Source organism: Falco naumanni, chromosome 1 (genome assembly GCF_017639655.2).
Source record: "Falco naumanni isolate bFalNau1 chromosome 1, bFalNau1.pat, whole genome shotgun sequence".
Taxonomy (NCBI): domain Eukaryota; kingdom Metazoa; phylum Chordata; class Aves; order Falconiformes; family Falconidae; genus Falco; species Falco naumanni.
The window spans coordinates 103960880-103974223 of NC_054054.1; the positions used below are offsets into that span (position 1 = coordinate 103960880).

General features: G+C 42.0%; 1 protein-coding gene across 4 annotated transcripts in view; it reads right to left on the reverse strand.

Annotated features, from left to right (window-relative positions):
• SPNS2 (sphingolipid transporter 2) overlaps positions 1 to 13344 on the reverse strand; it is a 141266-nt gene that overhangs the window by 51949 nt on the left and 75973 nt on the right. For all 4 annotated transcript variants that reach the window (XM_040613699.1, XM_040613680.1, XM_040613673.1 and 1 more), the window contains exons 4-5: positions 3636 to 3787; positions 1329 to 1395 (exon numbers count right to left, since the gene is read on the reverse strand). In XM_040613699.1, coding sequence (XP_040469633.1) covers positions 1329 to 1395; positions 3636 to 3787 — 219 coding nt within the window. The remainder of the gene's footprint in view (positions 1 to 1328; positions 1396 to 3635; positions 3788 to 13344) is intronic.

Sequence of the window (13344 nt, forward strand, 5' to 3'; positions counted from 1 at the left end):
CACAGGGACAGAGGCTGCTTTACACTGATGTCTGGAAGTATTCACCACGTGCTGTTTGACCATAAAAACTAAGCAATGCTGTCCATACCAACCATCATAGAAGTGTGCAGCTTGTCAGAGTCCCCACAATTTTGCACAGTCAGGGAATCATGCATCAATGTGTCATTTATAGTGGAAATTATGACCCCATAAGGGGTACAGGCTTGAAGACAGTCTGGATTTCTCATGATAACTATGGAGACTTCATCTGAAAAGAAAGACGCTAGCGAGGGTTTCTTTGCACAGATTAATCATTTGGGGTTTACAGACAGAAACACAAGAGCGCCCCAGTGTATCACCCTCATTAAAGCCCAGTGACCAGGAGGAGGGACTCTGGGGTTTCTTATTCCTTGTGCTGGCCTCTGCTCAAAAGTTAATTTTACCCTTTAAAGTATTTCTGCTACTGAATGAGGTAGCCATCCTCTCGGTGTAAAGCTGCAGGCTATTCAACCTTTCATTTCAGGTTCACAGTTGGAAACTACTCTCCACTCTCCTGGCTGCAGACAAACCATTCATGGTGATTTTCCTGGCTTGGCTTACCCTTGCTGGGCAGGGAGGGAACGGCTTGTGTTCCAGAAGGGCACATTTGCTTGAGATGGGAACCCATGTATTTCATCACCTGCTGTTATAAATGGTGTTGGCCTGAGCTTCATGAGATTCATTGTCTTCATGTAGTGCCAGAGCCAGAGAATGCACCTCACGGGGGCTCATGCCACCCAGACCGCCAAAGGTCAGAGAACAGTTCTGCTGGGCCGCTTCCTCTCCGCTCTTTCAAGACATCTTTGTCTGCAGGATCCGTTTGTGTGTATGTGATTGGAGTGTATTATCTTTTCAACACATTTATCAAGGTCCCAAGAGGTTAAAATAGAAGGAAACCGACTGTCTCAGGGCAGAAAAACAAGCGGAAACTGGAACAAAGTGTTTTTTCCTCAAAGCAGGAAGCCATTCTCGGAGTTTCTTGACAGCAGGGTACTGAAAGACTGTAGAGTTGATTTAAGGCCAATGCCTCATCTTCCCATCCCCATCAAGAAATCATGGTTGACTGATAATAAAGCGATCGGAAAATCCTTGCTCCCAGGCAGGGAAGAAGCCAAGTACAATGAGCCAAACCCACATACCTTTCCCATCTGCTTAAAGAATGCATCTGCTATGCACCTAATATCCATAGACATAATTCCTAATCCTTCACCTTCTGTATATAGTAACAGTTTGAGGAGCTTGTGACAGAACTCCTCGTAACACTCATCAACCGATGCAACTGTTAAGGTGTTATTAGGAGAGTGGCTTACCCGCAATGCCCAGTGCCAGTCTCCAGCAACCTGCTTCACACTTGACCCGGTGATGTATCCCAAGCCACTGCAAGAAATACAAAGACGAGAGTCAGTCAGAGCTTTAACAGAGCACCTCAGTCATAGCTGCTCTTAAATAGAGATAAATAGAGGCATGATCAATTTTGTGTCCTAGGGTCTCTTCTCCTGCAGGAAGAAACACAGGGGATGAAGGAGGTGGTGGCTAATAAGTAACTCTTCCCAGCACTGTTGATCTAAAAATGCTCAAATCTGATGCAAATTTGGACACTGCTCTCAAGTTTATGGCTGACATTTCAATCTACGTTGGGTAGAAACAAAGCCTCGAAAAGAATTTCCCTATTTAATTTCTACATCAGGCCTTTCTGTGCACTAATATGAATATTTAACAATTTTATGTTCAAGCTCTCAGTTAAGAAGTGCCCTTCAATGACACATTCGATCACTAAATATTTTTCTTGTCATTTGATAGTACTTGATTGAAATTATCCACGAAGAAACCATTTTCCATAAGCTTGTAAGAAAACCCAAGAAGAACGCGCAAGACCATCAGACCTAAAGCTTGGGAATCCCCTCTGAAGATAAAGGAGCAACAGGACCTTCAGCTACGTGCTAAGAATTACACTGTGGTAACAAAAGGTGGGTCAGGAGACTAGATCGAGGTGAACGTAGCCACACTTCTCTCAAGGTGAACTGAACGGATGTGAATATCCTTTTTTTTTTTTTTTTTTTTTTCCAAAATTGCTGCATTAGTTGAGTTTGCCTTGGCTAGAAGTTGCCAGGACTGCTGTGGGGCAGGTGTCAGCCACCACATGCCTTCACTGAACAGCCTGCTAAGCTTTGGAGGTTGACATTTATCACCAACCCAAAACTGTTTTTTTTCCACAGACGGGCCCCAGGCCCCAAAATCAAACCATGGATCCACACCTCTGTTGGATATTAAGATAATGAAGTCCCACAATCAGGCTCAACAGGATGAGCATTTGTCATTTCTTGCTAGCCATAGTTCGCTGAGTTCTCCATGCAAATATCTGGCATCCTTGGTCCTCTTGGGAAAATATCCTGTTCACCAGTTAAGGACTTGGTTATCTCTTTTTCCTCAAGAGCAGAGGGATGTTTGTGAGTTTTATCTCAGGGATGAGTGCTCTAACTTGTAAAATGCACCACCCAAACCCCGAAGTTTTTCCCTGAGTTGGGGGGATTAAACTGCTGCCCTTGTTTTCCCTGCTGGAAATGAACCCACGATGCCACTATTGCACAGGATGTTCTCCAGCTCTGGGAGTTGGTATGCAAGCTATGTGAACCCCCCCCCTACAACCTCACAATACAGGGTCAGCCATTATTTTAAAAGAAAAAAACAAAAATAAACTAATCACAAATTCCCTGCTGTCCCAACAATGTGATACTGCAGTGGGCTGATAAGGGGACTCAACTGAAAGAAAATGCTGGAGGAAACAACTGCTCCAAATCTGAGTGTCTCTTGCTTTCATCAGGCATCTGTGGGCTGGGCTGTCTGCCACTACTCTGCTTCAAGACTGAGTGTGAACGATCATTATGGTTTCTCCCTTCAGCCTTGTCTACACTAGACTTCACAATTTCTCCTAATCGTTGTTTCAGTGGCAATAGCACTAGAACGGGCTGGCCACCGCAACTTGCAAGTCATCTAAGATTGGCTTAGTTGCATATTCCAAACTTAGTCCAGTTGGCCAAATCCAAGGTTGGGCAGAATTTGAGCTTAAAGTAAAAATATTTTTCAAAGTCAAAATTTCAATTTGCGTATATTATATAGCATATTCCTCTTGAAACCTCTGATACCTAGACTGTCACACAGAAGCAGGTACCCATTTGCTCACTTTTAAAAATTCAGCCTAGTGTCTTCAGAGATCTTGATTTCACAGTAACCTGAAACATTACTTAAAGAAGGCCTAGACCTCACAGGAACCGAAGCAACAATTCAGAGAACCGATATAAGACTATCCAAAATGATAGTTTAATTTAACAATGCTGAAAAAATTTTGTTTCAGTGGCACTGCTGTAAAAAAACCAAACACCAAAACCCAACAAATATCAAACTTCCCACTAATTCCCAAAAGTCACAAGTGAACCAGTAACAGGGCTAGAAAAAAAATCCAATTCCTGCAACTAATTAGTCACTGCTCACAATATCTTCCTGTCTAAACCATTCCAACCAAAGACAGAAGTACTTTCACCATTAGCAACCTGCGATCTGTGCGAGCTTACTTTAAGAGAAAAGCCAAAACCAGATGAAAGAAGCATTATGTCACTTACCTGCCAAGAGGGATTGCAAAGTAGAAAACAGACAGCATCAGGGTCCTTGTGTTTTTGGTGAAAAGGTCTCCTATGATGGTTGGTGCAATAGTGGAGTAGCTTGCTTCACCAATGCCAACCAAACCTCGTGAGAGCACAAGAAGCCAAAAATACTGAGAAAAGAAATGAAACATGTTAGCGGGTCTCCCCTTGTCTTTTTAAATTCAGGATGGACAACAGTGAAATCTGAGCAAATGGGGAAATATAAACCCACGTAACTGGAACGTGATCCTTTTGTATGCATCAATTTTTTTTTAAAACCTCCAACTCATTTCATTTGTCTCTTGCCAGGAGGAAAGGAACTATATTTTGGGGGGAAGATTTATAGGTGTGAATGAAAAGTAATAATAATACGTGTTTACACAGCAACACTGAAGAAGAGATTCTAATACAGTCAGAAGACCCTGAGTTTATTCTCAGGCTGCAGCTCGCTCTTGTTAAGCCCAGGCGCCGCCAAGACGGCACTGACGGAGGAAGGCAGGGGAGGCAGGGGAGCAGCAAATCCTGCTCTGGGACCCAGCAAAAGCAATACCTGCTGAGCACAGCCCCAGCCTCCCCAGCACGCCAAGGGACAAGTTAAGACTGGTGAAATCCTAAAGATTCTTCACAGCTGTGCAAAGAGATGAACCAGCCATCCCCCAAAATAATTTATTTTTCCTTCATTAGAAGCTACGGCATAAAGGAATTTTTTCAAGGTGCTAAACACCTATCTCAGGGCTCTCCCCCTCACAGCGGGAAGGCAGAACGAGCCAACACTGAACAGCTCTGAAAAATCTCCGGTTACAATCCGAGGTGCCATGCACAGAGTTCCAAGAGATAAGAGGCGAGCTTTATGGCAAACCACGGAACACCGGTGTGCTTGGTCAGCAGTACCACCCCGTGAACGACTCGGAGCCATGCGAAGCAATGGCACAGGTTGAAAAATTCATTAAGCTGCCCAGAGAATTAATGGACTTCACATTCACCACCACACAGCCGAAAATGGATGACAAGGAACAGTTCATCTAACAGAGTCTTCTTCGTGGCCCGTTTCAGCCAACACTTCTGCAAACTGCAAGGACTTGATTTTCAAGCTGACCTCTTTCACTGCACTTGCAGTTTTCTGGGTGCTGCTGCGTGAGGGCATAAGGCACAAGACTTTGATGCCTAAATATCTGATACATGAGCACAATCAGGTTCTCAGACATCTATGCAGCTTGAGCTACACCCAGAAGTAGTTGCAGGTGTGCAAATTAAACAGTCAATTGCAGAAAACCGTAAGCACAGGGAGATCTGTTTCTACAAATCCTCAATTTGCTGTGATTATTCTGTAGATCATTTCTGAGAAGAACAGCAGGGATTATGGTATGTCCTTAAACACAAAAATGCTTTGAGAACCACGAGCGATTATCGATTCCCCTTCTTCAGATGGGAAATATTTGAGTTGTAGGGAAGTGACTGACTTTGTGCCCTACAGCAAAGCTAAGCCAGAGTACAGAGCTCTCAGATACAGAAAACACCACATGTGCCTCAGTCATAAATATATCCATCAGCAGACAAAACTGACAGTACGACAAAAAAAAAATAATATTTTTGCACGCTCTTTACTTCCTCTTATTTGGACATAAATTCTGCATCAATACCTCTTTTCTGAGTATATGCAAGTTCCTTGTTTGCTGGCAGGGCGTTTGCATTGCTGCTATCATTCATATATCTCCCATAAAGTGCACATATGTAACACACACGTGGGTGTATGCAAAAAAGGGCAATACTGTGACTCAAGCAATTTAATTTATGCCAATTACCCAATGCTAAACCACTCCACTGCAGAAATATGCTGACAATGATTGGTGCACAGGTAACCAATGTATTCGGAATGAGCAACAGTATTTATAACATGCTGAATGACTTAGTCACGCAGAATTAGAAAGCGGGGGAACTGGAGGATGATTTTGGTTTCTTAAAAGGTTCAGATCTGCATCACAGAGAGGGTGACAGGCAAAACAGTCATCTGCCAGACCTGGAATGAGTATTAAGACAGTGCTAGTTACACCTGTAGAATGACCTTGCAAATGTACTGGATGCTCCTCAGTTTTGAAATACGTACGGAAAAATGACACAGGTTTGTGCTCACCAGCCAGCATCACTCCCAGTGAATGCACTGGACAGGAATTTTCTCCAAATAATGGTGTTATAAGGCTCCTCTTAACAATGCTTGTGGAAAGCACGAAAACTGTACAAAGTTTTCCTGTTGTGGTTAAGAGTGACTTGGTTCCATCCAGACCATTGAATCGGAGTCCCAGCACAACAAAATCACCTGAAGCAAGCAACAAGCTCATTCTTCTCCCCGAGTTCCTCCTCAGATCCTCCTCCCTGCTCATCCCATACGTAACATACTCCAAACACCTGTTTAATATTTGAACTATGTTATCTGAAGCTGCAGTATCCAAATTTAAGTCAAGAGATTCTGATTTCAGTTGGCAATAAAAGCAGTCTTATAAAAGCATAAGCTACACAAAGACATGAATGTCATTGCCTTTCTGAGATCACATACACAAGACTACGGACCACGCAGCTGTTTAGGTGCAACAACTAGGCAAAACATACAAAAATCTGAAAAAATATTAGAGAATTATTTATAGCCTATTCTACGTCGTGCATAGTTTTGGAGCTCTAAAGAGCTAATGCCTCCTCTTACCCTACTGAAAGATGTCTACTGGATCTTTGGCTACCATGCATCCTACTGGAACCTATAGAATAAAATTATGCAGTAATTTGTTACAGCAAGCTAGGACCCCCAATCTTCCATCTCTAATCAGTCAGTCAAAACTTATGTTTTTGTCATCTCTGAAGAAGGACGGCTGGGTAACTCCCCAAGATGAAAAGTCATTTCTGAGAGAGGTCTAATCTTTTCATTTTTCATATAGGAAAAAAAACAACCAACCAACCAACCAACAAAACAACTCCAAAATTCTTATGCTGCTACTCATTTGGACCACAGACATACCATAAACCACTTAGAAACTGGTCCTAAAACCACGATGTGTACAATATAGACAACTGCTATTTTTTGTCTGTGCATTTATATAGACATACACCCATATGAACATCTCCCTCCCTCTCTGAGTGTATGTGAACATGACAACCAGCAGAAACAAATGGCAATTACGCAGGCAGAGGAAGTGCTGCTCTCCTCCACAGCTGTAGCAGGGCACTGCTACCATTCCCTCTGCACTCAATTTCCCCCCCAAGTGCTTTTTCCACTCTGTCCTACCCCAAGATTCTCAGCAGGTTTTGTCTCAGTGAGACAAACGGGGCTGACATCAGCCAAATTCTTCTCTACATTTTCTGTGCCTAAAAGCAGTACAGACAGGCAGCTAAGACTTCTAACTGAGTTTCACTGTTCCCGAAGCAGAAATTGATATATATTAAAGAAGCTTATTCCTTTCTACATTACTTTGGAACTCTTCTGTAATTTGTTCATCTGTGCAAATAGTTCTCACCCTGGCAGGAGTCAGCTTCCAGCACTTGAGCTTATTCCTTTTCCACAGGTTAAGCCCACCAACCCCAACACTTCAGTGTCTTTTTCTCTCGGCCAGTGCTCGCAACTAAAGTTTTTTGGAACAAAGAGCTACTACAGCAAACAATTTTTTATGTCTTTAATTTTGGTTAGCAGTCACATCACAGATGCCGGCACCTCCATGAGAGCTGTCAATATCTCCTGGATTGTAGAGATGAGATGGATTTCTTTGAATGCCTGTACAGCAGAAACCTGGGGCAATTCAGGATGCAAAGGTGCTCCGAGTCCCTTTCTCCAATTTGTATGTGCCATGCAGGGGCTGATGAGACACAACCCAGGGAGGATTCCAGTATACAGTAAACCATCAACATATGGAAAGAATGGTGGCTGACTGAGACCCAGAACTGCTACAGCCTTCCTGGGAATTTCCCTTCCAGAGATGCCATCGCCAGAGACTACTGCACCGAGAAATCACTCATACGTATGTTTTGAGGGAGAAAAGGTCAATGGACCTGCTTTCTTCCTCCCATCTCCTAACTATACGGAAGGAAAAAAATGCTCTAGCTCTAAAGCAGAACAATTTGCTACTTTGTGATTTGAGGGCTAACCACCCAAACACAAAAGAAACCCAGTCTGCCAAAATAGACCTGAGTTTTGGAAGGGATACAAATCCTTGTGCCTCAGGGAATGTGACGATTGCTAATAGAAATTACTCTACCTACTAACTTCCAAATTTCTTAAACTACCAGCAAACCCTAGACAACAACAGTGACAGATCACAGCGTCAGATGGATCTGGTCTGGTCACTGTTGCCAGTGACACTATCGACTAGAAGCTATGGGTGTGACACAACCCTTCCAGAATTTTCATCTGAAAAAAGCTTTTATGATTTGAGTTAAATATTTATAATACTCCAAAAGACAGTTCATGTATTTTCTCTAGAAAGTATGACACGGTTTATATTCACATTTTCGTACTGACTTCACTCTCAGTCTCAGGCACACATAAATGTTTGATGGCCTAGGACACATGACTAGCTTTAATCATGTTTGGACAAACCTCCTAATTATACATTTATCCTAGCTGTATAGACCACTGATTGAGTAATACATGTTTTAATAGCTCTAATTACAGCTTTAACTTCTTTCTCTTTTTTTTAATTAGTTAACAAAAGGAATTAAGCCACAGTTCTTTAAAAGATTAGCTGTCAGTGATAAACCTATAATCTGCCAAATATGTGTACAACTCTGAACCACCAGATTTACTGTCTAAAGAATCATATGATCCTTAAGCTTCAGTTATTAAGTATTTGCATTTGAATGTGAAGTAGCTTGTAAGGGTCTCATAAAAATAGCTGAATACATAGTTCTTTCAGATTAGGGACACACAGGCTGATGAGATCACACATATAGCCAACCCAGTACAAATGACTTCTCTGTGTGTGTGTGCACAGCACCAGTGCAAGTCATGTTTTGAACTGATGTTGCTGGTCTAAAAGTAGAATCTTTCATATTGCTACAGCCAGTGCACCTGCAGCCTTTCCTGTATGATGATATTGAGTTAACCTCCTACAGATTCTACATATAGCTTCTGTAAAAGAGGGTTCAGCACCATGAAACTCCATACTTGAACTGCTGAGGTTTGCCATATTTTCCTTCTTTGTTATATAAACATTATGCAACAAACAAGGCTATGGATCAAGGTTTGCAGCCTTGGCAAGATGATGTGCATAAGGCCATTCCTGCCACTAGGCAGCTAGGATTGCCACCCAAAGCCTAAAATACATGTGTGCAGAATGACAACAAACTAAGGAGAAAGCACTGGGACTGATTGAATTCCCCTGAATTTCTAGAGCAAACTCAGTTACGCTGCAGTTACACTCTTGTATTTCTGCAGCTGGCAGAGTCTTGCACTGACAACATCCAGGGTACCACAGCAGTCACAAGCGATCAGTTAGATCAACTGAAGACAGATAAATCTGATATACTGCAGGAGTCAGCTGAGCAAAGTAAACCCCACAGGGCTCAAATGTACATTCAAGGGCTGCACAACAGTGGTCCCTTTTGACAGCTACACTCATGTGCAAGCATTTGCCTTTCCTGAGCAGAACTGTATGTTCTGGCCAGGCAAACACCACTGCCTCTTGCACTCCATTCACTTTTCCCAGCCAAATCAGCACTTTGCAGGCATCGAAGTGGTTAAAGCTCACACACCACACCCTTCACCGCAGGTATGAGAAGATGTACCATTAGCCATGATGCAAACCAAACCAGGAACATGCTTCTGAGTATCGGTATTGTGACTAAGAGCATTGGCTCCTGTAAACTCACAGTTCAAATTGCAGTTCATTAGCTGAGAGTCGCTAGAAGAGCTGAGCAATGGAATGGCTTTACAAAAGCAAGTATTTCACCTGCATAAACACTAACTCCCCCAATTCTCTTAGCTCTCCCAGTAACGACGGGGTCACCTTTCAGAATCTGAAAGTTTCCAAGTCAAACAGGGACACTGATGTATCGCAAAAGACAAGATGACATGAAACAATAATGTTGATGTTTTAAATTCCATTCTGTCTGGATGGATGACAAAGGCTACTGCAGAACAGATGAACAGATAAGCCTGAATACATCTTCCACCTCTGTGCACCCCTAAAGCTCTACCAATTTTGAATACATATAACCAAGACACCTGGCTTCCACATGTGCATACAAGTCCTGGGTCCACAGGAATATTGTTGACAGAAATATTGTGTCAGACCTAGATCTGGACCACACAGTCACATGCCCTACCTTTTCAAACATGAATGGTTCTAAATCTCCTCTAATAAATGAACAAATATTGTAAAGAGCTAGAGAGGGGTTACCTATTTAGTACTGGTGAACATGTCTTCCTATCAAGTGCAGCCCAGACTTTTAAGTAACTGAATATTCATGCCAAATTTTGGCCATTTCGTGTCTTACTGTCTGGGAGATCTTTGTGTAGAAACAAAGGAAGATTAGTATCTACCTTTATCTACAAGTAATTTTGAGTAATCCCTCATGGGGATTGCCAGCAGAGACCAAAATACAAAATAATACAGAGGCAGAACTGTTCAGTGTGATGTTTTGTTTGTTGGTAATTTTCTCCCCCATTAATAGGTTGGGTAAGCATTGTTTCCAGGATTTCCTACAACCAAAAGGAGTTGATTACGTTTAATCTCTGGGCAGCGTACATAACAACTAGCCAGGTACACGCTTGTGTGGAGTCTGCTTGATGAGGGGTTATGAGATAAGTTATCACCTCTGATGCAACACTGTGAGCTATCGGTATTTTATCAGTTTTCTGTAGAGCTACAAGTGCACTTGGAAGTTCACGCTACAGTTACCTGTCTGATAAATACAACTATAAACTACCCTTCTCACCTCCAACAAGATGTTCTTCCCTTATCATGACGTGAGTCATGCTGGCATGGTAGCCTGGGGGAGATGCACTGCATTTACTGGTTCTTCTACCATTTGGCCCACTGCAGAGAAGTGATGGGGTTTAGAATTCTCTTTTCTTCCCTCTGTGTGTGTGTCATCACTTACCCATAACTACTTTTCACTTCCCACCTGTTTACAATCACAACCGCACACAACATTTCCCATAACTTTCATCACCACTGGATTCTACTTAAGTTCTATTTAGGTTTCCTCCCTTCAGATTGAATTCTTGATGCTAAGTCCGTCTTTCATCACCACTTTCAAACTGCTCTTCTCCTTTACATGCACATCACAGAATCAGAGAAGAGCTGAGACTGGAAGAGACCTCTAGAGATACTCTAGTCCGTGCCCTCTGCTCAAAGCAGGATCAATTACAACAGGTTGCTCAGGACCATGTCCAACTGAGTTTTGAATATGTCCAAGGATGGAGAAGTTGCAACTTTGCTGAACAGCCTGTTCCAGCGTTTGACCATCCTCACAGTAAAAATGTTTCTTCTTATGTTTAAACAGAATTTCCTATATTTAGTTTATGCCCATTACCTCATCTTTTCATTGGGTACCATTGAGAAGAGTCTGGCTCCATCTTTACTGCCTCCTCTCAGGTAATGACAGATGTCAAAGCAGCACTACAGGCTGCCTAGGGATAGAAGCACAGCCCTAGAGTGACGATGCCACTCTAGCAAAGGTGAACTATTTAAACTCCCAATTAAATCCACATGGCAGATACCATCTCATCTACCATGTCTCTGTTACACCATCACATCTACTGTGTTGGCTTTCTTCACTCTTTTTCCCTTAAGGCTGCTTGGGCATGACAAGTATACAAGTTTATAAATTGGTGTCCAACAAAGGATGCTTCTCTTACCCAAAGGCCTTCCCCTGAACTCTGACAGGGATGTCACTAACACTAAAGTGAAAATGTCCTGGACCTTTCTTCAAGTATTCATACATTTTATTCACATATTCACCTTTTTTTCAATCACACATGCTTATTATATGCTGACTAGAGGTTATAAACATGTCACAGATGAGACCACTACATCATACCAAGATTTAATAGCAAGCTACTGAGTTATTGAAACCTTAGTATACTTGATCAATCATTTGCTCAAGGGTCAATATACAAACCCTTTGCCATTAGGATGGACTTACATCATGGCTTCTAAAGCAGGTCTGATTCTTCTACAGCATCCATTTACACTATGTCAAACACTTCAGAACTTCAGCTCATTTGGATGCATTAAGCGTCCCACCAATTCTCAGCTCTAAGCACCTCACCTTTGAACAACTCCCTTTTGGGAAAATTCAGCTGGTATTCAGAGCCCTGCAAGGAGAAGAGAGACTACAGCAAGTAGAAAGAGAACAAAATACATATTTAAATATAGAAATGAGAGAGGGAGATGAAGCAAAGCCCACTCACCTTTCCTTTGATTTCTCTAGTATTTGTTAATGGCTTTACGGCTCCCAGGTGATCTGTTCAGACACACTTAATTGAATGTGGAAAGTTTTATTTGGAAATGCATCTAAGATTCTAGCTGATTAAAGTGTCCTTATTTTATGATATTTATATTATTATTTTGTACATAAAAATAACCAATAAAGCTTGTAAGATACTCCTTTTTCATTCATCACACCCTTCAATCAGTGTTTAACAACTGGATACCTACAGATAGGTTCTGAAGTGAAGCACCTAATTAAGCACTCTGGAGAAAACAAAACAAAATCAAAACGACCCTGGAAGTAGCAAGACTCCCACAGCGCTTCCCAGAGCCAGCAGGGAGCTGCTGTGTGGTTCGCACATACAAAAATCAGCATTTTCTTAGCTGCTTGCAAATTTTGAATGTGCAATTCCCCTTCAGCATTAAAATCGCAGCATCTGAATCCAAGTTCCCATCACTGCCCTCGCTTCAAACCTGTGGCAGTCCTGAGAGACTCTTCTACTACTTTTCAGTCATTTTTTTGGAACCAAAAACAAGAAAAAAAGAAGGAAAAAAAAAAAGAAGAAAAAAAAAGAAAAAAAAAAAGAGTAAGCCCAATTCTTATTCTCCATCCAATTAGGTAATGTAATTACAAGACACTGGGTGATGAAGCAGCACCACCAGGTCCTGACAATTGCCTCAGTTAAGACAAAGCAGCATTCAGCTTACTAATTGAAGGGCTTTTCATGTGATTGACCTGCCTGTGGTAAAAATATTACATGACACTCAAATGGTGGGATTTATGTTCTTCTCAATTTAGTTTCTTGGTCATTAATATTGCATTAATGACAGGGGTCTGGAATGTAATTGGAAGGAATGTAACAGATTAGCTTGCTTATTCGCCAGAACACCATCCAGCAGAGTGCCCTGTGCATAGCTACTTATAAAATAGACCTTAAAGAAAAAGGCTAACATTTTCAAATAAATCACAGGGATCATAAAGAGCCCCATGTTACCAGTGCCTGCTAGAACATCAAGTTAAAGCACTCCTTTTCATCCTTGTGGCTGAAAGTGTAAGACACTGAGGAGACCACAGCACTTCACATGGCTGAAATAGTGGTCATTTATCCCTGTTAGAAAACCATTACATGCAGTTTGGCCAGACTGCATCTTCCAAAACTCTTCCCCTGAGAACCTTAATAGTTCTGGGTCAGAAGCAAACTGTTGCTTTTTGTTCCAGATTAGTCAGATGGGACACGCTTACCAGCACTTGCAACAAATATCTCTGGCATTAG